We start from the raw sequence: 26,599 nt of genomic DNA, 5'->3' as shown, positions 1-26,599 counted from the left end.
AGGCTTGTATCACCACATGTGACTCTGTACTTTTGAGTAAAGATTTTATTTAACCTTTGTAGCCGAACACTGGAAAAATTCACAAAATGAAAATAAATACTTCTCTTCAGTCTTTTAAAAAGCCCCATCGTATATATTCACTGTACACAGTACTGTGTCGCATAAGGGCATTTTCATACTTTTTTTACATTAAGTATATTCTTTCCTTTACCTTGGCCTCATTTCTCCCCCTTACTAATCTCTTCTCTTCCCCTACACAGTTGCTGTTACTCTCATGTCATAAAAATAATTATCTTTATCCTTATCTATTTATGCTATTAGCAGATCAGATAATATAGATAAATGATTTTATAAATCTATACAAAACCTAGGAACCATGTGTAAGAGAAAACACATGGTATTTGCTTTTCTGGAACTGGCTTAATTCCGTATCTCCAGATATATCTATTTGTAAATATAAACCATTTTGCTACAAATAACTTAATTTTATTTTAATTTATCGTTTAAAAATACATTGCGTATATATGCCATATCTTCCTTAATTCACAACACTGTTGTTAGTCACCTTGTCGGGTTTTGTAACTTAGCTATTATAATTAATATGCCAAGTCTCTCTGTGATATGTTGACTGGGAGTCAGGAGTGGCTTTGCTGGGTCACATACTGACTATGTATAAAAGTAAGGTTTTTTTATTCATATTTTTTTTTTTTTTAAAAAAAAGGCATCCTACAGAACCATCGCGATTATATGGTTGTTTTATGGTAACAGACTAAAGGAGAGCTCATAAGTAGTCCTCCAGTAACAGGAACGGGACAGATGATAGTGATGGTCTTGCAAAGCTATGTAAAGGACATGCTCTTAACAAAGCTATGTCGTGTGAATCCCTTTAGTCTGGGAAGAGAATTCAATGTTAAAGTTCCCATTATAAGGCGAACTTACAAAGTGCACTTCTAAGAATACTTGTACATTGGAAGAACCCTCGATTTTGAATGGGGAAACATTTCACCAATCGGACTCAAACTCCTACACTACAATACAAGGGAAACAATCGGAAGTAAAAACACAGGCCGTTGTTTGGGCACATAAACACCAATTTGTACCCAGCTCCTAGCCCCGTGTACCAGCGCGATCAGACCCTTCTAGCTTTCCGTCGCTTCCTTTTTCCGTCTTGGCTCCGCCCTCCTCCGGCTTAGCGTTTCCGGCTCAGCCCGGAACTAGAGGCTTCCGCTGGGTTCGCTTTAGTTCTCCCGTCCGCTGGCTTCCCGGAGACTGTCACCGGGCGGGTGTCCGCGCGGCCCGGGTAGAGTCGGCTTCGTCCCCAAGCTCGCAGTCCCGGCCGCCGTCTTCGGGGGCGACATGGCCGGGGCCCGCTGCGGTCGTCCGAGCGTGAGGCCGCCCCTCGCAGCCCGCGCGCTCCAGTGGCCCCTGGGCCAGTGGGCCCCGGTGTCGTCCTAAGCAGCCCGGTCCGCGCCCCGCGGGCTCGGCGCTCACGGCCGCATGGCCTCCGAGGCGCCCTCGCCGCCTTCGCCTTCTCCGCCGCCGCCCGCCTCTCCGGAGCCGGAGCTGGCGCAGCTCAGGCGGAAGGTGGAGAAGTTGGAGCGCGAGCTGCGGAGCTGCCGGAGGCAGGTGCGGGAGGTGGAGAAGCTGCTGCAGCACACGGAGCGACTCTACCGCAACGCCGAGAGCGACAACCAGGAGCTCCGCACGCAGGTACGCGGCTGCCGGGGCCAGACCTGCTCCACGGACCCTGGGAAGTCATGACAGCCCAGAGCTGGTCAAAATCCCAAAGACCTGTGGAGCCAGTTGGCCAGTGCCAGCCAATTGGTTTGGGCAGTTGTCTCAGGGCAGGCGAGAATGAACTTCAGCATGGGCTACATGGTCTTGATCGTCTGTCCTACTGGCAATGGGCGCATTTATTTGGGGGGGGGGGTCACGTTTAAGAGTTTTTTGTTATTTGTTTTGTTTGGTTGAGTTTTTAATTCTTATTTTGGTTGATACGAAATCTCCATTTGGGGCCTTGAACTTGCTGTGTAACAGAGGATGACCTTGAAGTTCAACTTTTGATCCATGTCAACACTTCCCAAGTGCTGAGGTTGTGGGCTTGCATTTTTCTCCACCGCCCCCCCCCTTCGCCCCCCAAACACACACATTTGGGATTCAATTGAGAATCTACGCAGGTCAGCCTGGCTTAGGTCTTAAAATGCAGCCCAAGTTTGACTCAAACTCAGACTCCCTCCTAGGCTGGGATTTCAGGCATGAGCCAACACCCACCCATCCCCTTTTGAGAACTTAGAATGCCATTTCCTACCTCGTGTTTCCCTGCTGTTTATAAAGTCAGGGTGATAATAGTGTACAGCAGTGACGTTTAAAAGCAGGAACATAGTTTAGTTTTACACTCTTGAACATACTCCATGTGTAAGGTGACCTCAGTTATCCTCTTGGGTTCACTTGTAGGAAGGTACATCCGCCTTTCTTACAGATACTAGAAATGTGTTTCATTTTCATAATCTGTAGTGAGGCAGATGCTTGACAGTGATGCTTAAAAAACAATACAGTTTTACCTTGTTCATTGAACAGTTGCATATTATCCTAACAAGTTATTTCCAGATACTTAATTTTAACCTAATGTTTTCTCCATAATTTAGTGTCTTATAAAACTACATCTCTAGTCTAGATACTGAAACGTCATCAGACTTTGTCATCCTGTTCTTTATATAGTGTGTATAATGTCTGGGTGGTGTATTTATGCCTGTATGCATGTAGAGGCCAGAGAGTGACAGCAGGTGTCCTCTGTCATTTTATCTTATTCCTTTGACAGATTGTCTTCCTTAACCACGACCTGACATTTTTTGGCAAGTCAGGCTGCCCACAATCCTCAGGGATCTCCTGTCTCTACCACATACAGTTCTGGACTTACACATGTGTTGGAGACTAAGCCAGCTTGTTCTGTGGGTGCTGGCATCTAAATTGAGGTCCTTATGGACTGCACAGCAAGAGCTCTTAAACAGTAAGCTGGCTCGCTCCTAATGCGTGCCCCCATGCTTACTTGCCCTCCCTCCTTCTCCCCCCCATCTCCTGTCTTGCCCTCCCTCCCTTCCTCTTTCCCTCCCTCCCTCCTGTCCCTTTACATACTATTCTTAAATGAGCTCAGAAAATAACTGCTGGGTTGAAATGATTTCTGTACCCATTGTTTAGAGTTATGTTTCTGGTCTAGAAATTTGAGGCTAGTGTGAGTAATATAGAGAGTCCTTTTAAAAAAAAAAGAAAAAGAAAGATAGAAAATGGAAAGCAATGGTAGAGTGCTTATAAGTATGTAGAAGGCCTTGGGTTGGATTCCCCAACACCTCCCTTCCCCAATATAATAATAATAATAACAAATAATAATAATAATAAATCCAAAGTTGAAAAAGTGTTATATCTTGCTGATAGTTATAACTACCTTCTAATCAAGATTCCCTCCTGGGAGGGTAGAGTGTGGTTATCTGTCAGTTGCAAGTCTCTGAATACATTTCTTTTGGAGCAGTAAATAAAGGGTAACCTAACAGCCATAATAATAGTATATGCTGGTTTGGGGATTAACAAGCCCATTACAAGTTACTTTGTTTCTTAAGACATTTCCTGTCATGTTGTGTGTAACATTGGCATCAGAACAACTATTTTATAAGATGGTTGTGTAAATTATGATGTTACTCAAAGTTCCTGTATAAATGTGGATACTAAGTATTCCAGTTCATGGCAGTGGTGGTGATGGCAGGCAGTCAGTCGCCAGGCAGTCAGCAGGCAGTCAGCACCAGGGCAAGGTACTCTGCCTCCCAGGGTAAGGGATGACAGACTTAGTGATAAGCCTGAGAGCTAGTGCCCCCTCAACATTCTCACTCATTAGTTGTCCTGTCTCTGTCCTGGTAGTAAGAGATCTCCCAGGTCATGAAGTACCTCAGTAAACCTCTCACTGCCTTTTCTGTGGTCAAGCTTACTGAGGTCCTGTCAGAGGAAAGGCGCTGGACCGAGGCACTTCCCATTCACTCATGGGCATGTGCTACGCTACACAGCAGTTTTTAAGAGTGCTTCACTGCACAAAGTACACAGAGGAAAGATGCCACCTCTGCCGCGTTCTTGTTCCATTCTGCTGAAGTTAGTGATAAGAGTAAAGAAAAATCACATACAGCATATAAATAGCATTTAAAAATATCTAAGTAAATAGCTTAAGTCTCTGAGTAGTGGTAGGACATTCCGTTCAGATGGGAAACTTGTAGTTTTAAATTGTAGCAAGAACTGTTGGCCTTTGAGACTATGAGAATGAACTTTTATTTTTGTGCAAGCTAAGGGTGGACCTTGTCTGTATTTAAGCTGTCTCTACTTGGACTTTTCTTTCTGTGGCTGGGGACTGAGCCTAGGACTTTACAATTACTGAGCGTGCCCACCACTGAGCTCCATCCCTAGATTTTTGGAGGGATGATTTGAATGGTTTTCCTCCCTCCCTTAGACAGGGTCTCACTGTGTAGCCCTGTCTGGCTTTGAACTCAGCCATCCAGCTGTTGGAATGAAAGGTGTTCACCTCCATGCCCACTGTGATTTGAGTATTTATCTAGGACTATGACAATACCGTGGGTCATAGTGGCATGCCCGGTTAGTCTTAACTATCTGGGCATCTGAAGCCAGAGGATTATTTGAGCCTGTGAGTTCATTATCAGCTTGCAGAATACTGAGACCTGTGTTAAAAAGGAAGGAATGAGCTAGAGAAAGCCAGAGGTCAGCCTTGACTTGTGAATGCTGAAAAAGGAGCCAGATGCTTTGGGTACAGGTCTAAAAGTTCTACCAAGATAAGTGCCTGCAATGTTCTGAGGATGGTGGAGGGTTGTGTATTACTGAGTTGCTTTATGGTTATTTTTCCTAAAGCTCTGTTTCCTTTCAGGTAGAAGAACTTAGTAAAATACTCCATTGTGGGAAAAATGAAGATAATCCGAAGTCTGATGTAGAAGTACAGACAGAGAGCCAAGCTCCTTGGGCGATTTCAGGTACTCAGTATAGTTGCACTAGTACCCTCGGAACATTCATGACACATGGGTGTAGTGTTTCTTTAAAAATAATACAGACAAAATATGAAAATAGGAGGAATCTGATAATACAGATTTCTGTCTATATCACTTTTTTGTCAATTTTTGGGTGGCAAAATAGGGATGTATTATAATTTCTAACTTATTTAATGCTTTTGTATGTTTTCAGTGCTGCACTAAGTATTCTGTTCTTGTTGCTTGAGTCAGGTTCTCAGTACAGAGGTAAAGGCGTCTGGAACATGCTGGGTAGCTCAGGTTGGGTTCATTCAACCTCCTGCCTCAGGCTCTCCAGTGCTAGGAAAAATCCTCCCTCCATGGACCCCATACTGATTATACTGAGTAATTTTGTCAGTAAGCCTTCTATTCCAACCCCCCCTCGTAACTCTGCCTTGGCCGTGTGGCCAGACTTAATGGGTGCAGTTTTGATTCCGTACTACTCAGGGTTTCAGTGGGTACAGCTTTGGGTTTGCTATTTGGAATTTGCAACTAACAAACTTTCCCCATATGCTCACCAGCTGTTTGTTTGTTTCTTTTCTTTACAGATTATTACTATCAGACATGTTATAATGACGACAGTCTTCCCAGTAAAGAGACGGAGCTGTGTGTACAGCAGAGTCAGTGTGCTCAGGCTTCCGCTCTTGATCCTCAGGACGAGTCACACATAGACAGCGGGAGTTATGCTGGTGCTGATGCCACAGAAGGTGTTAGCCATAGACAGGAGGACGCCGTCACCTCTGACTCACAGGTAACAAAGGCGCACCATGGAGAAAGACAGGGTTCCTCCATCCTGTAGGGTGCACACAGGAGTTATAAATAATTATAAATGAGATAAAATGTATGGGTATGCACAGAGCACCAGTTTTGTTTTGTCTTTTGAAATAAAGTTTTGCTTTGTTGCTCAGGGTGGCCTTGTTCCCCTGAGTTCAAGTGTCGTACCTCAGTCTGTTTATGCCTGAGAGTATAGGTTTGTATCAATACACGCAGCTGTGGGTGCTAACAAACAGAAGTGGAAATGTATTTATAATTGTGACGATTTTTCTGTTTAACTCAGCCCATGACCTTTGGAGCTCAGTGAGGTGACCCAGGAGGTAAAAGGTGCTTGTTAGACAAGCCTGACACCCTGAGTTCGGTTCCTAACCCTGGGCCTTCATAAAGGTAGAAGAGAGAACCAAGTGTGCCCGGTTTTCTCTGACTCATATGTGTGTGTGTGGTGGCACTCACGTCTGCAGTCACCCGTGATAGTAAGGCTTTGAGGGGCTTTGGGCGCAAGGACAGTGTCGTTTTACTTGTTTATATCCAAAGTAGTTCTTTGTTATTTTGACATGGGGTCGCTTTTGTTGCCCACACTGGTGTTGAATTCTCAGGCACAAACTGTCCTCCCACCTGAGCCTGCCAAGTACTGTGTGTGTACGCAAGCTGGCCATGCTGGAAGTGAAAGGCGTTCCCTCCCCTGTCTGTCCCCTCACTCGCCTGTTCCAGGGCTGTGTATGAACTGCCTCATCACTGCTCAAATTTCCTGGATGATTAATCTGTAGTTTCTCCGTCTCTAGTTTTAAAGTGTCTTATCGTTGGCTCTATTGACCAATCAGATCATTTGCTTTAGAGATACTTAGTCTATATTCCATGGTTGCTTCCTTGTGTGGTTGATTACCGCACATTTAACTTTGAACACTTGTTATCATCCTACTTTAGTGTCTTTATAACTCAGACAAGATTCTGGGAATAAATGCAGCTCATGGAACAGCACTGGCCTCGCACGTGCAGGCCTCTGTCTTATCTGCAGCAAAGACAAAAGAGACAAAATTTAAGGCCAAGGTTAAATTGGAAAACACTTAAAAATATTTTTAAAAAATGGTTCTGATTATAATTAATGACGATGCGTTTCCATTACAAACTGGATCCAGCTTAGCTGACAGTATGTGTCACCTGGCATGTCTCTGCAGGAGAGTGTGTCCGCGCTAGCAGAAGGCCCAGCACTCGAAGGGTCCTCGCTTGCTGAGAGCTTGAGAGCTGCAGCGGAGGCTGCTGTGTCGCAGACCGGCTTCACCTACGACGAGAGCACGGGCTTATATTTTGACCACAGCACTGGTTTCTATTATGATTCTGTAAGTATCTCAGACCTTCCTAACACTGCACTGTTGGGTTTGCAGCTGCCTCATAGCAAAAAGTAAGTCCCAGCTGAAGCAGAGAAGGAAGAAGTGGCCGAGTTTTCAAACTGGGCTTGAGGGTTCGCGAGCAGGCTTCCTTCCCTCCCTGGAGTCGCTCTTCCCGCCATCTTGGCTGTGCGTGATGGTGTCTGTGGACTTGGTAACTAACACCTTGTTGACTATAAGTGGAGGCCTTTATCTCACGTAGGGGCTCAGTCTCCTTGCTTAAGTTTTCCCTCCTTTGTTGAACTTTTGCCTCCAATTTTCTAACAAGAAAAAAAGGAAAATTACTGAGCATAGTTGCTTACCAGTGTCTTAGGCCTGTACCCCCAACCCCAGCTTCTGTAGTTTATCATTAAATGGTCAAGTTTACAGCTTACGAGGTTAGGATGTCCAGAGCCAGGACACTGATGGTTTCCTATGCAATTTGTCATCCACACCTAAGTGTTCATGCCTTCGAAAACGTTTCTTTCATTTGAATGTGGTCAGTTGAACCGTGTGAAGTTGCCATTTGACATAGAGTAAAACCCTGTAAACACTGGCAGTCTCACTTGATGTGGCTAAGATTGAAGTTTTCTTACCGTGGAAAGCAGAGCAGACAGTAATGATTTTTTTTTTTTTCGAAAAGGTATTTTTTTTTCTCTAATTTATTTCTCTAATTCCTCTGAAAATACAATAGTTGTTAAATGTATCCACTATCTTTGGATATATTTGGCATTTTTGTTGTTTCTTTTTCTCTTTTGTCTCATTATACATGAGTAAAACTTACTGTCTTGACTTTGAAAGGAAAACCAGCTGTATTATGACCCTTCCACGGGGATTTATTACTACTGCGATGTGGAGAGTGGTCGGTACCAGTTTCACTCTCGCGTAGACCTGCAGCCTTACCAGACCTCTAGCACAAAACCAAACAGAGAAAGAAGACTGAAGAAGAGAAGAAAGGAGCCAGGTTTTTATACAGCAAATGAAGAAAAGGTAATGCTTTATTACTTCTTTAAATTTTACAGTATTTTAGTATCATTAATTAAGCCACAAATTTTATGAATGTAAACATCCTTCTGTATTTTTGTGTTTTAAATACATTTATTAAGGTTTCAGATTCTAAAACTTAGAAATGATCAAGTGAAATGAGTAGTTTTGTTTTGTTTTTTTTTTTGGTTTTTCGAGACAGGGTTTCTCTGTATAGCCCTGGCTATCCTGGAACTCACTCTGTAGCCCAGGCTGGCCTCGAACTCAGAAATCTGCCTGCCTCTGCCTCCCGAGTGCTGAGATTAAAGGCGTGCACCACTACGCCCGGTTGTTTTTGCTTTTGTTTGTTTGTTTGTTTGTTTGAACAAACTCAGTCATTAGAAGTAGGTATATTGTAAAGTTTGAAGGAAGTATTTATTTAAGATATATAAACCATCTTACAATGTGTAATTCAGAAAAAAAAATCCAGACAACATCCAGACTTGATTTAGTAAGTTGGTTATTATAGTTCACAAAAGAGAAATAATTTATATATTGGCACATACAGATTCAACTTTCTTAATTAAGTAGTTTCTCACTTATTAATTGCAAACTTAAAAATGCGTTCCTCCTGGTAAATATGGAGTGAGGTATATATTCGGATTGGAAGGGTATTTGTTGTTGTTTGTTTTAAATGATTCATTGTTGCTGGCTGGTGATGGTGGTGCATGCCATTAATCCCAGCACTCTGGAGGCAGAGGCAGGCAGATCTCTGAGTCAAGCCTGGCTTGGTCTACAGAATGAATTCCAGGACATTAGGCCTACATCGAGAAATCCAGTCTTGTCTTAAACACCCTCCCCCCAAAGCAAGCAAGAAAGGAAAGATTTATTGTCTATTTGAATAGATATAAGTTTTGTGGGTGTGTGTGCACATGTACATTTGTGCATGTGTGCATGGGCGTGCAGGTCCACATGGAGGCCAGACAAAGGTACCAGAGCCTCTGGAGCTGGAGTTCTGGTTGGTGAGAGGACGTGGGTGCTGGGAAGGAGCTTGGGTCTACTGCAGGTACTCATAACTGCCGGGCCGTAGTGTCAGCCTGTTTGTTTGTTTGTTTGTTTGTTTGTTTGTCTTGTTTTTGGAAAAAGGTTGACTGTATCAACAATCATAGGCTTTTTGTTTGTACTAGGTGGATAATCTCATTTCTAGTAATTTATTTTCAAAAAATTAAAATGAAAGACAATTTCTTTGCTTAATTAACACAGCACTATGCCTAAGAAGTGGGGGTGGAGGGGAACGTGGTCCTGGAATGTACCATAGTATTTGAGAGCTTGTGTTACATGTGCAGTACCGTGGGGTTGATCCCTGGCATTTCATAGTTCATAGTTAAGAGCATGCTAACACATACAGGAAAAGGAATGTAGGTCTGAAGACTGAAGGCAATTGTAAAGTCACTTAGAATGCCATGCTAATTAAAATGCTATTAGTGCTCTTACTTCTCCTTCCTAAATGGCTGAGGTGATGATATGTGAGGTGACGCTTGTTTGCTGCACTGGCATTGCTCGAGCTGCGGCAACTATGTGACACTTTGGAACTTTAATGTCATTTTTTTTTTCCCTTTTAACCCAAAGAAATTTACTTAAAGTAATAAATTGTACTATCAACACTTGGAATTAATCTCACCGTGTTTTCGTTTTAGTGACAATACAGAAAGGAATAGAAAAGCATGCTAATGAACTACTAAAAATAAACTCTGGGAGCTGGGCATTTATGAGGTGCACCTATAATCCCAGCCTCACCCCTCCCCGCCACACACACAGAGGCAGAGAGACAGAGAGAGAGGGAGAGGCGCTTCGCTGTCTAGGTGTAAGTGCCCTTTCTTGTCCTTCCTGCATGTTTATCTAACAGTCTACCCCAGGAATCCCTTATCAGAAGCGCCCTGACAGTTTCAGTCATTTTCTCCTTCTGTTGTTCAAGAAGTCATAGTGAGAATACTGGACATGCTCTTTAAACAGTGCATACGTAGCTATGTCGATGCTGCTGATCTAGTTTACATAGCTGTAAAGCTCCTCACAGCTTTTTAGCTCCTTGCCCTTGTTCTTGCCCTTGGTGAGATTATATTGCTGAGAGTATATATAGTTTATCATCCAGACTCAATGCTTATGCTGCTATTAAAGATATGCTGTCATATTTTGTGAAATTACATGTGAACTCCCTTCATTATATGCATGGCAGGAAGAAAATTGAGAGTGTTACATATGGAAGGGGAAGAACAATGACCTTGTGTTTGTTCCCAGTTTCCATGATACTAATATATTGTCTGTTGTACAGAATGGTGCCTTCATGTGTGTTGGAGATTGAGCCTAGGACCTTGTTCAAACTAGACACACATCTCACTTCTGGGCTATACCCCTAGACCATGTATTATAACCTTTGGAAGTTGCCATGAGAATAAACTTGTATTATGACCACAGGAAGACTGGGATAGTTTGTTCATTTTCCATAAAGCATGCCGAAAATTAATAATTTATAAGGCTTATTATTATAGACAGGCTGAATTTTTAGAATTAAAGACATATAAATAAAACATTTGTATTTTAAACATTAAACATCATTTTTCAGTCTAAAGTGTTTCACTTTTGGCAAAAACCTCAATTTTGATACATTGATTATATTTAGATCTTTAAATTCATGTTATCCTTTAAACTCTCTCTGTGCTTTACGTACATTGTCATATTTAAAAACTGAAATGTTAGGAATTGACACATTCTCTAGTTTCACACTATTCAGTGTGGTAGCCATGAGCTACTTGTGGTTGTGTACTGAAGTGAAGGTCCTGGATGTGTGCGGGTTTGAAGTCTTAGGATGAAAGTGAATACACAGGCTGGCGTGGCGCGCACCTTTAATCCCAGCAATCAGGAGGCAATGGCAGGTAGATCTCTGTGAATTTGAACCTGGACTACAGAGTGAGAGCCAGGACAGATAGAGCTAAAACTGAAACCCTGTTTTTAAAAACCTAAAGAAAGAAAATCAAAAGTGAATAAAACATCCTTATTTAAGGTTTTAAATGTGACTTCTAGAAGATTTGAAAGTATAAACAGGAGTTGCATTACATTTTTTTATTATACAGCTTTCTTACAGGCCAAGTAACAGGTATGCCAGCCTGGACTAGGAATACAGGGCCTTGAGAGTAGATGGAGGGACACACTGGGCTGTGGAGTGCCTCCCACTTGGATATTGGGATCAATCTGCTAGGGTGCTGGCTAGCAACAATGAATGTAACATTCTAAGAGTGATGGTGTCATGGAGCAGGACATGTGGGTCCTGTCCTGTCCTTGTCCTGTGTCCTCCTGAACCAGTGGTGTGAGACGCTGATGTCACTGCCTTTCCTGTCCCCTCTTTCTAGGATTTGAGCTCAGAAGATCAGAAAGTCTGCAGTGTAGAATATATAAACTGCAGTGAGGATGAACATTCTGGAAATGTGAAAAAGAAGGCCAGAACAGACACTTCTCACAAAAGCAGTCCCTTACAGCTCACGGTGGCAGTTAGTGGAGACACTGTGGAGTCTCCTGGAGATGATAACTCAGCGTCATCTAAGGATGAGAGAATCGGAGAGAGTGAGAGCGAGCCGGAAGAAGGTGAGATCACAGACTCTCAGAGTGAGAAGAGCTATGATGGAGACAGTAGCAGTGGGGACAGGGAGACCTCAGAAGAATCCGACGATGAAGGTGAGTGAGTAAGTGATTCACTCGGGCAGAGGGAGGCAGCGGGGAGGCGTGGCCGATGGCCACCAGTTATTTTGATGCCATTGAAAATGATGACAATGGCTTACTGTCAGCTTGTAGAGGTCGAGTCCTGAGAGGGCGATCAGTACGTTGACTTAAGAAAGCTGCAGTGTGTTGAATAGCTTCCACTGAACATAGCTCTGTACTTTGAGTTCTCTAAGCTCTGCTGTCATGGTCTGCTTGCACTTGAAGAAAAAGTAAATTGCCATTAAAAGCATAGCTTATGAAAGCAGTCACTTGCTTTAGTTAGGTATTATGGTTATTCTAGCATTTTTACTTCATATAAAGATATAAACCACAATACTTTGTAATAATAGTAAAAAATTAAATTTCTTCTTTTCTCAATGGAAAGTTCTCTTATTTTTAAAAAGTAGAGTAAAATTTTCTGGCTTAAAATAATTTAAAAATGTGTTTAGGATATTTTTCAAATAAAATAGATTTGGTTTTAATTAGTTAGAAATGTTGACTCTGTTGTGTACTTTATGATGGCTACTGAAGGGACTCTAGCCAGCTAGCAAACATGGCTCTGGCTAAGGGGCATGACCTGCACCATCAGTGCCAAGGTTGAGGCTCAGGTGGGCTCCAGAGCAGCCTGCACTGTGAGCAGCGTGTGCTGTATGGCATCGGGGTAGGGCTGGCTGCAGCACAGCACAGCAACTGGCAGGCACAGTGTTTCTGCAGCACACACAGGGTTAAATAGAACATGAAATGGCCAAAGGCTTACAACAGCACCGGAAAAGTTCAGAGTGTAAGAGTCAGAGAGCGCTAGAGCAGACAAGAGAAGACACAGACACATCCAGGCGCCAGAGTTGTTGGGTGCTAAAGTACACCATTAATAGGAAGTTTTCAGGTTGGGGAGAGCATTTCCATCACATGTGGAGGCTGGTGGGCCAAAGGCAAGAGGCAGGGCATCCCCATGTCTCTAGAGAGGCTCAAAATAGGAGTAGCTGGCTGAGACAGAGAGGGTTGTCACCCAGGGTCTATCACCAAGAGAAACGCCAGTAGGTTCGGGGAATCTGGGACTGCTGTCAGGGTTGTCAGACAGTGAGAGCAGACACTGGATTCCTGCAGTGCAGCCACAGGGGAAAGGGAAGCTTGACAGACAGCAGGCCAGACTGAAGAGCGTGTGCTCATCAGCAGTGCAGGAGGTAGGGAGCTTGGGGGAGCTCATCAGCTGCTGCTGTTGGACGGACAGGGCCGGCACTGAAGGTCCAGATGTGTGAGAACTGAGAGGGCTGGCACTGGAGGTCCAGATGTGTGAGAACTGAGAGGGCCGGCGCTGAAGGTCCAGATGTGTGAGAACTGAGAGGGCCGGCACTGGAGGTCCAGATGTGTGAGAACTGAGAGGGCCGGCACTGAAGGTCCAGATGTGTGAGAACTGAGCTCAGGAGGATCTGTAGACCAAGTCTAAGTAGCAGCATCAGTAATGAGGGGACCATGGCCAGCTCGATGGTGGCCACCATGGCTCTCGCAGGCTCTGCCCTTCTCTCCAGTTTCCTCCCCCTTACTAAGAACCCTAGGTTATGTTCCTAAAGCTAGGGATATTCCTTGCTCTTTGTTCTCTGGGGCAAATAAACCTCCTTTGTGCTGAGAACTGTGTCTCCTAGTTATCTGTGTGAGAAATTAATTTTCATAGAACTTTAAGTTGATTTTTTTCTACCTCTCACCTTGTTAGATGAGGAAAGAATTTGGCCGCCCTGTATTCGCGTGATTGTCATTAGGTCTCCAGTGTTGCAGATGGGCTCGCTGTTCATCATCACCGCTGTGAGCCCAGCCACCATTGGGAGGTAAGAATTGCTGTAGCTGAAGGGTTTTCTCTTGTTTCAAGAAGGTAGATGAGCAGTGTTGTATTTAAAGCATTGTTCTAGAAACAAAAAGGCTAAAGCAACATCCCTATCCAAAGAAAAGCACAGTTTAACAAGAAAATGATGTAACCAAATACTGTGTAGACGCATGCCAACTCTAGAGTGTCTTAGGTGAGCCACAGCTTGGGGACTGCTGTGCTAGGCTTCTGTTTACGCATCGTCTAGCAAAGCATTCTGTGAGCTGTCACTGCTGTGTTTCTGTGTCCCCGTTACTGACTCACTTTGCTTACTGTTGCAGAGAGAAGGACATGGAGCATACTGTGAGAATCCCTGAAGTCGCTGTTAGTAAGGTGAGACCTCCACTCTGAGCTGTAGTCTGAGGGAGTGTGTGTGCCACTGCCCTTTGCCTGGGTCTGAGTGCCTGTCCCCGGCAGAGGCAGGAGAACTAAGAGTTTGAGAACAGTCTTGACTACACAGTGAGTTCCAAACTAGCCTGGGCTAAACAACAAGATCCTATATAAAAACCAAATTGAACAAAAAGGAAACCTAGAATCGCTTTAGTAGGAAACTTAAGGCTTTCTGTTGAACAGGAGGGGCTAATGGTGTGGTAATAGTGATGACGGCAGTACCTCTTCGTTTCTTTTAGTGTTTGAGAACAAGTCTTTATCACAGTTTGAAAATTATGGGACTTTGGGTTTGGATTTGGTTAAAGATGGGGTCTCTTGTAGCCCAGGCTAGCCTCCAACTCACTAAGTAGCAGGGTCAGCCTTAAGCTCCCAATCTTCTTACACCTACGTCCTAAGCATTATATAGGCATGGGGCCACTCATGCTTGGCCAGGATTTTTGTCACGATGTTTTGATTTGTGACAGGGCCTTCCTCCCCTTGTTCCCAGGCTGCTTAAGTGATCCAGCTCAGCCCCCTGAATTAGTAGGAATATAGGTGCGTATCACCACGCCTGGCTAATTATGTCCTTTTTAAAAGTCTGAAGCATGAGTTACAAAACATGGATTTATTTATTTAACTTAAATAGTAAAATAGCATCCAATAACACATTTACCAAGTGGAGTAAATATGCTGTGTTTTGTGGTAATTCAAACATAAATCCAACCCTGATTCAAATGTTTTGCCATCCATGGATAATCTAACCATTTCTACCTCAGGATTTCTCAAAGTTTCAGTGGCTTCGTGTTGTAGCAATAAAAAGTTGAGTTTTCAAAACCAACAGAATTGTAGCTTTAAAGTAGCAGGGAAAGGCTGCGCTTCTGGTCTCTCCAGGCTGTGTGTCTGGAACAGTTTGACTGTCCTGCTGACACTGTTGAGAGCTGAACCCAGAGCTCTGTGAGGAGGAGGCAGGCATCTATGCCTCTGCCTCCCTGCTTGTTTTTATTTAATGAAGTAATGTGAACCTATGACTTTTTTTTTTTGTCTTTTTAAGAATGGAATTTAGTCTAGCCTGGTCTACAGAGTAAGTCTCAAGGCAGCTGGAGCTACACAGAGAAACCCCATCTTGAAAAACCAACCAACCAAACAAACAAAAAGGATAGTTTGTTTCTCACTGTTATCAGGAAAGTGTTCCCCAGCACTGTTTGAAAGCAGGGAATCCTCCTGCCTTGTTCACTACTTTGTTTTTTTTTCAAGGAAAGCCCAACCTGTAACTTTAGTAGTAGAGAACTTCTTCCCCACTCTCAGCCCTGCTAAAACGCAGAGAACCATGTGTCTTGTTTTGGTTTGGTTTGGCGTCCATTGCCATTGTGTAGTAGGTAGATGACCTGGGAAGCATCAGGCTGCTGGCACACACAGCTGGCACGCACAGCTGGCACACACAGCACACTCCCAGGCACATAAAGTCAGTGTGTTGATTGAAAAACCTTCCGTTCATCATGGAAAAAAACAGAAATACTTGAGCATTGAACAGGAGTCTATATTAGGTTTTAAAAAGACAGTAAAATTCACACATAGCTGATTTTGACTAAGTTCAAAGCTTCTTGTGGGTTAAGCAAGTTAAAAAGGCAGACAGTGATGGCCATCAGAAAGCTATGACAGATGTATGTAGGTTTTGTACAAACGTATTTTCTCCAGCTCCACTGTGATGTCAGTAGATCAGTGAGTCAAAGGTACAGTCGGTTCACCATATAGAGAACGTCCTGGCTCACACGTGAGAAGTCACTGGAGTCACAGGCCATGCAGATGTGAAGGCAAGACAGAATTTTTATTCACATACTTATTAAAAATTGTTCCTTTTGGGAGCTCAGTTTAGAAGAGATTTTTGGGATAAGATTTGGCAGTGTGAAAACATTTGTAATCATTTAAAATTTTTATAAAGTTACTCTAGACAGTTTGACTACAGAAAGTATCAGGCAGAGGAGCCCAAGTGGCTGGTAAATAGTGAGCAGAGGTTCTCAGGGCTGGAGATAGGTAGACTCACAGTTAGGGATTTGATGCCTCTGGCCTTTGGGGCATCTGTACAGATTCACACAGAGACCTATACACATATACATAATTAAGAGTAATAAAAGAACCCTTTGCTAAAAAGATTTTCAATAGAAATCAGAGAAAGATAAGATCAATGGTAAAACTTGATATTACATATCACTAGATTAATAGAAAATTTAAATCCTGACAATAGCCAAGTCTGGTTAAGAGTGTTTGAAGCTACAAGAATTCTCATAGACAATGGGGACATATCTATTTTGGAAAGCGATATGGCAGTATTTAGTTTAAGATTAGAAGTTTGCATATAGGGGCCAGCTGAAAGCGAGATAATTTGTCAAGGTAGTTTGATCCCTAGAAACTACATGGTAGGAGGAGAGAACCAACTCGTGTAAGTTGTCCTCTGACTTCTGTACATGCATCTGGCACACCCACACCCCGGAATGCCAGGTGTGCATCCAGTGTACCTCATGTACACATACACAAAATAATTGACCATTTTAAATTTAAATAAAATTTACATATACGGTAATTTGACAATTCCATCTCTTAAGTATATCATCTCTCAGAGAGATAGTTGGATTATGCACAGATACTATGTATGCAAGAAGGCTCATGACAGTTTTTTTTTTAATTTAAAAAAGTGTATGTGTACGAGTGTTTCGCTTGCATGTGTGTCTGTGTACCAGTTGGGTGCCTCATGCACACAGAGGCAGAGGAAAAGGATGGATTACCTGGGACTCGGATGGTTAGAAGTCTGTGTGTAGATGAACTGCCATGTGGGTGCTGGGGATCCAACTCAGGTCCTCTGGAAAACAGCCAGTGCTCTAACCACTGAACCGTCTCTCCAGCCTGCCCACAGCAAAGTTTTAAAGATAATAAGCCCCCGGAAAGCCTAGATGTCCAGCTTTACAAGCCTTGAGTGTGGGGTTATTCATATACTAGGTGAAGGGAGGATCGTTGTACCCACTTCGTGGACACTGTATGGCGTACTGCTAGCCCTGTGAAGCAGCTGCACAATGTATGAAGCGCACGCTCTGCAGTAATGAGGTCAGGCCGCTGTGCAGCAGGGGAGGTCAGGCCGCTGTGCAGCAGGGGAGGGAGGTCAGGCCGCTGTGCAGCAGGGGAGGGAGGTCAGGCCGCTGTGCAGCAGGGGAAGGGAGGTCAGGCCACTCTGATGTGAACACATGGAGAACTTGCTTCCGTGAGAATGAGTGTTTCAAGTTAGTATGTATTGAGAATTGTAATTATTTCAAATAGGCAGTGGTAGTGCTTATGTTAGGCCAAAAACAAAAAAATCACATTGTATGTATAGTATAATCTTACTTATGTTTTAAAAATAGAAGAAGCAGGATATATACAAATTTTTCATCATAGTTAAAGATGGAAGCATAGGAAGTATAGCCTCCATATTTCTACCAGAAACTTGTAATAATTTGTACTCAGAAAAAAAACATTAAGAGAAATGAGGTGAAATGATCAGAGACTCATGCCTACACTGCTGCACACCAGTGAAGTTCGCTCTGGGTTGAAAGTGTGCAGTTCTTTGTAATTGCTTGGTTGCTTTCCTTTAAGTTCCACGCAGAAGTTTACTTCGACCATGACTTGCAAAGCTACGTTCTTGTGGATCAGGGCAGCCAGAATGGTACCATTGTCAACGGGAAACAGATTCTTCAGGTACGTTCATGTGTAGTTTACCCATACTTCCTTATCTGAGCTTAGGTTCTAGTCGTTACAGATCACAATTCAAGCACAAATTTATAACTTGGTTGGAATTTTCCAGAAAGGGCTAGAAAAAAATATTTAGTAGCTATTGGCCTGTTGAGTTTTGACTTCTGATTATATCTCTGTTGCTACTTTTAGGTATGACTGTACCACAAAGCTTATTTAGATTAACTATATATGTGTGTATGGCCTCCACGTGTGGAGGTCAGCTTGGTGGAGTTCCTCTTCCTGCTGAGTCATTCCACAGCCCAGCACTGAATGTTCATAGAAGCAGCTTTGGTGGCCCTCCTTCTTCCCATGTGCTCTGCGATTCTAGCCCAGGTTCTTCCTGCACATCAAGCAGATGCTCTCCCTCTGACACACCACTGGACAGCCCTAACTGCCCCCCCTTTGTCTTAATAAAAATAATGGTAAACTAGGACTTTTCTAAAAACTAAAACTAAAAACCCTGACAAAGGAACTGAGGAAAGGAGAAGAGTTGTCCATCACGGGGAAGCGGGTCACTGGGAAGCAGGGGGGTTATATTATGTTGGACTTCAGGAAGCACAGGGAGAAAATGCCAGCACTAAGCCCAGTTTCTCCTCTTTGCTCAGTCTAGGAACCCAGCCATGGCCTGGGGCCACCACCGTTCAGGTGGATCTGTCCCCCCAGTTAACCTAATCTAGATGATCCCTCACTGGCATGCCCAGAGGTCACCCCCATGGTGTGTTCAGAGACTGTAAGTGGTTCTAGATCCTGTCAAGTTGGTAATATAAACCACCAAGGAGGCCTTATTCTTATGCTTTAAGAATGAAAGAAAGAAATTATAAGAAAAACTGAGAGGTCACTCAGGGGTTAAGAGTATTTACCGTGGTATCGTTAGAATCAGAGTACTGATCCCAGGGCCTATGTAACAGCTTATGCACGCACAGACAGACACACAGAGCACATTTTTTTTTTTAAAGAAGAGGGAAGGTAATCACTTCTTCACATATAACTTTCCTCTGATTAATATGTGTTTTGCTAACAGATTGAAGTCCAGATGGACTTCAATGGTAAGAAAACTGGTGGGCTTTGATAAGATCGGGATTATAAGTAGCTTTTGGGGAATACTGTAAGGGATCATGGGTGGAGCTCAGAGTTTGGTTCATGGTAAGTGTATGTTCTTCCACTGAGCTGCTGCCATGATCCTGGTAGTCTTTTTCACTGTCTGTCCATCAGGTTGTGGAAGTGTGCATGCCTCTCCTTTTCTCAACTTTTCACTACCATAGACATAATAACCATTTTGTATTTCTGTTTCATTCAAAATTTCTCATCTAGCCAAAAACTAAATGTGATCCTTACGTCCTCGAACACGGCGACGAAGTGAAAATTGGGGAGACTGTGCTGTCTTTTCACATTCACCCTGGCAGTGAGACGTGCGATGGCTGTGAGCCGGGGCAGGTCAGAGCTCACCTCCGCCTCGATAGAAAGGACGAGCCTCTGGGTATGTGAAGCACCAAGTGTGTGGGGGGCTGATACTCTACAAGTCCCTCTTACCATTGAGCCCCCTTCCCCCCTCATGTCTCACCGTGTGTGAGTGGAGCAGCCTGTGTCTAGCTGGCGAGGTTGTGGACGAGGCGCACTGCATGTACGCTTAGTGTGTGGTCTGTAGGGCTGAGTACTGACACATTTGTTCCTGTCCACGCGTGCAGCCCACCTCTAGTCAGAGTCCTTTGTGGGAACTGTTTTTAAAGTGACTTCCAAAACAGTGGAGTTCCAGAAGGGGCTTTCTCAGTCTTTATTTCTGGGTCACCCCACTCCCCACAAATGTTAGCCCCATGTTACATAAGCTCTACTTTCCCCCCTTCCTCCCATGGGCTTGCTCTGCCTTTCAGGTCCTGCAGACACTCCAGGTTAAATGCACCAATTTAATATTTCCACATAGCATGTGTGAAATGTGAGAATATGACATTTTGTCTTTCTGGGCCTGGGTTAGATATCTCAGCATAGTACTTTCCACTTGCTGATGAATGGATAATGATAATGTAGTAGTCTATAGACAGACAGACAATGGAATCTTATTCTACTGTAATAATGAAAAATGAGATTGTGAAATTTCTTGGAAAATGGTTTGAACTGGTTAATATACTAAGATAAACTATTTTTTTAGTAAGCATTAATTTTCTGTAAAGTCTGTCATATTACAACTCAGTTTTTCCTTTTAGTCGGTCCAGCACTAAGTAAGGAGGAAAAAGAGTTGGAAAGAAGAAAAGCACTCAAGAAAATACGAGTAAAGTATGGCTTGCAGGTAAGGGTGCTAAGTATTCTCTCATTAGTCAGTGTACTAAGCACACTATAAGTAAGTTGTATTTACCACGATTATGTATGTAATTTCTATAGTTCTGGTGTTTATAACATCACTGCTGAAGTTAGAATTGAAACTACAACGTGCATGTGGGCCTGAGTTAAGATCCCAGCCACTGTCTGAAAGCCAGGGTAATGTGCACCAGGGAGGTGGGCTAGGAGCATCCCTGAGGCGTGCTGGTCAGCCAGGCTATTTGAATCAGTTAGCCCCCTCTCAGAAACCAAAGTGGAGGACAGCTGGGGAAACCGGCCCATTCCTCTTACTCTACGTGCTGTTCACACACAAGTTTAGGCAAATTTCCTGAGGTATTTAACACCAATGTATGAGAATACGTTGACAAGCTATACTTTGTCAAAATGTAAGATTTTGCTTACTCAGAGACACTTAAGAAATATGAAGGAAACCATAGGCCAGGAAATACACTTGCAAATCATGTACCTGATAAGAAACTAGAATTCATAGATGTAGATTTTATAGTGATGTAGAATTTATAGAACACTGTAGAATAGAGAACAAGTTGATTCAAAAGGAGGCTGCTTTATATAACACTACATGGCTCAGACCATTCAGGGCCAGCCTGTGCTATTATTTATATTAATTACTTTCTGTTGCCGTGAGAAAACACTAGGACCAAAGCCATTTAAGAAAGGGTTTATTTTAGACTGGGCCCTGCACCTGAGAGGCAGAAGCAGGTGGATTTCTGTGAGTTCGAGGCCACCCTGGTTTACTGAGCAAGTTCTAGGACAGCCAAAGCTACACAGAGAAACCCTGTCTTGAAAAATAAAAACAAAAACAAAACAACTAAAAAGAAAAGAAAAAAAGAGAAAAGGTTTATTTTAGCTTAAGGCTCCAGAGACACACAGTTCCTTATGTTGGGAAAGGCAGCATGGTGCGGGGCAGAGAGGCTGAACCCAGGGAATGCAGCAGAGCTTAAACTCCAAAGCCCTTCCCAGGGACAGATGCCCTCCAGCAAGGCTCTGCTTGCTAAAGGCTCCATCAGCTCTCAAACAGCACTGACAACTGGGGACTTTCATCAAACAAGTACACCAGGTTAAAAAAAAAAAAAGTACTGGTTTTTAGCAAGCACTTCCCAAAGATGTTATAAACACATGGAAAATGTTCAGTGAGGATTGTGGGATGTGAGAGACTACAGTGAGCTATCAGGAAGCATCTATAGAACTACTCGGAAATTTTAAACTGACCGTACAAATCACTGGAGGGTTATGAGGAGATGGAAGCTCCTGTGTGGCTGGCAGTAATGTTGAATGATGCAGCAACTCTGGGAAGACAGTGTGGTAACTTTTTAAAAGTTAAAGGGGCTGGAGGTGTGTCTATCAGACCAGTTCATGGGATTTGCCTTCAAGAAGTGCAAACAGTTTTCTACAAAGACTGGTAAGCAAACATTTGTACTTGGTTTTTAGTAACACTTCCAAACTGAGAGATTCAAATATCTTTTAAATATGGGTAAAGAAGCCATGCAGTAGTCTTATAGTGGAGTGCAATTTATCAATTAAAAAGTGAGGACCGTTGAAACAGATGTAGCCTGGGAGTTACTGCCACATTTGGGTGTGCCTTTAGCCTGAGCATGCCACACTGTGTCTGCTAAAGTGTCTCTCCTTCCTGGGGAATCAGTACATTCTCTGTGTCCAAGCACTGACATGGGGCTTAGCCCACTCTATCCTGTATGTGTTGGGTCGTGAGGAGTCATACAGGTGGGGCTGTATTAAAGCAAAGGCTGTTTGTAGGAACAGGATGGACCATCTCCTCATTTTAAAATGACTCCTTATTTTTCTCTTCCAAGAGACTGTATCAAACTATGTTGGGTTCTTTGGAATCCTTAGAGAAAAGGGGGCAGATTTTTTTGTCTCAGTCCCAGCAGTTCAGGTCTTAGTGTTATGTGTGCATCCCTGATGTGTGTGCACACAGCCATGGTGCTGTGTGGAGGGCGGAGGACCTCCCTGTGCAGCTGGTGCTCCTCCTCCATGTTCGTGGGGTTCTGGGGCTCAGTCCCTTGGGCCTGAACACTGGTTCATAGGCCAGTAGGAGGCCGTGTGGAAGCTAAAGAATACACAGGATTGTCAGCATGTTATCTCCTTGCCTTGTGTTTATTCTGTGACAGAACTTGAGCAGTGTGGAGCAGACATAGCCACTTGTTCTCATTCATGCCTGGAGAGACCACATTGAACCATAGCCCTTTTTACTGAATTATACTTTATTTGTTTTCTTTTTTTCTCAATCAATGGTTTGCGGTTGTTAAGAATACAGATTATGAAGCTGAAAAAGCGTTGAAGAATCCTAAGTATAAAGACAGAGCTGGAAAACGCAGGGAGCAGGTGGGAAGCGAAGGGACTTTCCAAAGAGATGACGCCCCTGCGTCTGTTCACTCGTGAGTGTTGACCGTTTTTTTGTTGAGTTTTTTTACTCAGTGATTCTTTTCTCTTGGTAAAATGCCTTTGTTAATCAACATGAAAGATGTGACCACACTTACATAGTAAATAGCTACATTAGCTTTTTATTCTAGGCTGAGTCAATTTGAATCTTCCGTGTAGACATGAAAATTATAAAATTGTGATTTTTCTCTTGTTTCCAAACTGTAGTATTTGTGCCAGGTTTAATTTTATAATTACAGTTGGTGGTAAGGTTTCCTTGTTGGGGGGTGGAATGGGAAGTCCAACTGCTCACTGAGTCAGTTCGGGACATGTAGTGAGTTAGGGGCAGCAGGCAGCAGGGCAGATGCTTTAAAAACAGCTCAACAATATGGACATTACATTAGATTTCATTGAGAAGGCAGAAATAAAAACTGAAGCACATTGGCCTGCTTTTCTTGGGATAGTATAAAAGAAAATAATAAAGATACAAAATCAAAACTGTCACAGTAGAAAATCCATCACACCAAATGCAAGTAGGGACAAATGGGCTCGGGGTCCCTTTTTATTGGGTCATTGGTACAGACAGAAAGGCACAGTGCTCTGGGCTGACTGTTGAGCCTTGTGCTCCCGTGGAAGGTTGTGCATGAAGAGCACCATTTCATGCACGAGAAGTGCGACAGTGTCCGTAACCTCTGACCTGTGCTCTCCTTGCCAAACTCAACCTGACAGCAGTCCTGACAGCAGTAGCTTTTGAAGTCCTAAGTGTGTGGATCAGTACACACACATGATGGCTGTGTCCTTCATCCTGCGTAGCTTTATTTGATACAGCTTCTTGTCATTGCCAAAGAACTTCCTTTGTGTGTCCTCAGTCTGTCTCAGTGCCTGTAGATGTCTGAATTGCTTGTGGTTTGTTGACCATTTGGTCTGCTTCCGTGTACATAGGGCATTGGTTGCACTTCTGTTAGGTGGCATCTGTGGAGTAGCATTTGTGTTCTCCACCTTAGGAACTATTATCAACCTTTAAAGGTAGCTATACCAGTTTTTTTATGCATGAGTTTATTGTACACATGGCCTAAAAGGTCTTTTATAAGTCAATTATTGGCTTGATTTTCCTTTACAGTGAAATTACAGATAGCAACAAAGGCCGAAAGATGTTGGAGAAGATGGGGTGGAAACGGGGAGAAGGCCTGGGAAAGGACGGTGGAGGGATGAAAACGCCGGTAAGACTTGTCTTTCTCTCTTCATCCTAAGTTCTTCCAATATGCATTGCCTCTGCGTAGTAATGAGCCCCACATTGCCAAGCGCTGGGACTAGAGTAGTAACCCAAACCAGACATGGGGAAGGCTTTTATTGTGTCCCACTTAACACATGTGCATTTTGTTTGGTATTTTGTGCTTTGGGAAAGCCTTATTTAGAATTTTTTTTTTTTTAAATCAAAACAAAGTGTTATTTAATGAATCAAAGGTTTTTTTTGTACTTTTTAGTTGTATAGGTTTTGTGCTTGTTTGCTTTACCATGTTGGCTATTTAAACCTTGAACATGTTAGGCAAATACTCTTGCTAAGATAAGCTCAGTACATTTATTTATTTATTTATTTATTTATTGGCAATTTATTTGTCTATTCACTCATGCATCCATTTATTTCTTTGTTTTTTTCTGTTTGGGTTTTTTATAATCAAGGTTTCTCTGTGTAACAGACCTGGCTGTCCTGGAACTCGACTTGTACACTAGGATGGCCTTGAACTCTCAGAGATCCACCTGCTTCTGGGTCCCTAGTGCTGGGATTAAAAGCGTGCGCCACCACGTCTGGCTCTTTTAAAACTTTGAGATGACATTCTTACTAGTCTAGTGCTGAGCACTGCAGGGACAGTTGCTGTTCGTTTACACAGAGGCAGATTCCGCATTAGCTGACAATCTATGCCCAAGAGCCCCGGAACATTTCATGTACAATACAGAGAATAACGTCTAGAACACAATGCATTGGTTAAATTCTATAGCCCCGTAGTTGATGGGAGGTAATAGCTATCTTCAGTGTGCACACACACACACACACCCTGCCGAAGCTGATGGGCTACCAGTGTGAATATAGTGCTGGTTTTGTCTCTTTCACTGGTTCATGATGGAGAGAGTGGTTTACAGTTAGACTTTTAGCATGAGTGAGCTTTATCTCTGAGTCCTTGGGCGTGTTTGAAGGATTACAGTCAAGTGTCCACACAACAGAGTTTGGTGTGTTTAGGTTCTAAAACAGTTCCTTTGCTCAACAGATCCAGCTTCAGCTTCGACGGACACATGCTGGCTTGGGGACAGGGAAGCTGTCCTCGATTGATGACGTTCACCTCATCCAGAATAAGAGCAAAAAACACTGGGACAAAGCCCGGGAGCGGTTTGCGGAAACTTTCACAGAAAACAAACCTCGGAAAGAGACCCCAGGGGCAGTGCCGTGGGTGACAGGGACTGCAGAGTAAAGGCCTGTCTGTCACACGGGAACTTGGAGCTTCAAAAGAGAAAGAGTTTGAAAACTTCAGTGTAGAAGCTGTGTTCCTAGAAAGTCAGTCACTGGAGGAACTCTTAAGATGGCTACCTGATCGACACATGTGTGGGGACATGTGGTTTGTAGCTTGTAGAAAGCAGTTCTTAAGTGGGCTCAAGGTGACAGGCACAGGAGAGCTGCCAGACCTTTGTTGTTGTGGCCTGTCACTCACCCTGTGGAGAGCAGCTGACCATGTGAGCAGCGCACATAACCACTAATGACTTCAGCGCGCGTGTCCTGTCTCTGTCATCATTACCATGACACACAGATATCAGACATTTATAAAACAATTCTATGTGTATACTTGTTTACACCTTTTAGAGCTTAGGTTTTTTTTTTAAAAAGTCGAGAAACCATGGGTAGTGGAGCCTAATTTTACTATCCTTGAAATAACTGCAGTAATAATAGTGAAGAATTGATGACAGGTGACAGATTGTAGGAAATTAGTCTCACACTATTTTCTTCTGTGAAGAATGTTGTTTGTACTACAGAGTCAGCTTTGCCTTTGGTTTGTCCTAGCTGATGGAGTATTTCATATAGACGACTGAGTGCAGTGCTGGCATATTCAGTATGCTAGCATTTTTAGTTTTGATAAATACCATTGCAGGCAATGGGACTGTGCTCGAGAAATCTGATGACTAGGGCAGATGGGTTACTAGGCCAAGGCTTCAAACATTTACTGGAAATGTCTTCAAATGCAATAAAAAAAAACATTTTTAAAGACTTGATTTCTTGAATAAATGATATAAACATATTGGTCTTCTTTGTATTTGCACCCAACCAGAATTGTCCCCTTTGAATGGAGTAGTGCAGGGTGAGTGTGGCTGGGGCTGAAAGGGCAGCTATGTCCAAAGGTGGGAAAGGACCAGTGAACAAATCTAGAGGGCCAGGGTGGGAGACGTTCGTTAGCCCTGTGATTCTTCACTTGGATTGTGTTCTGGTGCCCTTACATGCACGCACACACACATCCCACTTACACACATGCACTTGGAGGCAGCAGAAGTGCTCTGCACTGTTTTCTCTACAATAGAAATCAACATTATTCTCTGAGTAGGTAACAATAGGCCTTCAGAGCAGCTCTGCTGGGTCTCATGTGAGCTCTCCTCTACCTTCAGTCTTCCCTGGTGGAGGTGTTTTGCATGGATCTTTTTGCTAAGAAAATGGAAAACTAGAAAATGTGGTCTAAGACTGAAATATATGTGTGTACAAAGTCTATGCTTTTTTTTTTTTTTTTTTTTTTTTTGGTTTTTCGAGACAGGATTTCTCTGCGTAGCCCTGGCTGTCCTGGAACTCACTCTGTAGACCAGGCTAGCCTCGAATTCAGAAATCCGGCTGGCCTCGAACTCAGAAATCTGTCTGCCTCTGCCTCCCAGGTTCTGGGATTAAAGGTCTGCGCCACCACGCCCGGCACTAAGTCTGTGCATTCTTAAAACTCTCAGGGCTGTACTGTGTGGTACTAATATATTCAATAAATGTCTCT

At 43.3% G+C, this 26,599-nt stretch overlaps 1 protein-coding gene across 1 annotated transcript; it reads left to right on the top strand.

Annotated features, from left to right (window-relative positions):
- Positions 1-1,198: 1,198 nt before the first annotated feature.
- Positions 1,199-25,873, top strand: Aggf1 (angiogenic factor with G patch and FHA domains 1). The gene is made up of 14 exons (NM_025630.3): positions 1,199-1,710; positions 4,913-5,015; positions 5,597-5,799; positions 6,998-7,159; positions 7,988-8,176; positions 11,554-11,875; positions 13,608-13,719; positions 14,036-14,087; positions 17,745-17,846; positions 19,194-19,359; positions 20,081-20,163; positions 22,479-22,606; positions 23,710-23,809; positions 24,854-25,873. Exons 1-14 carry the CDS (start codon positions 1,498-1,500, stop codon positions 25,052-25,054), a joined length of 2,136 nt encoding a protein of 711 aa, NP_079906.2. The 5' UTR covers positions 1,199-1,497; the 3' UTR covers positions 25,055-25,873.
- Positions 25,874-26,599: the final 726 nt, after the last annotated feature.

This window comes from Mus musculus, chromosome 13, assembly GCF_000001635.26.
Source record: "Mus musculus strain C57BL/6J chromosome 13, GRCm38.p6 C57BL/6J".
Classification (NCBI taxonomy): domain Eukaryota; kingdom Metazoa; phylum Chordata; class Mammalia; order Rodentia; family Muridae; genus Mus; species Mus musculus.
Note: the sequence above shows the minus strand (reverse complement) of the source record. Positions and strands in the feature narration are given on the sequence as shown.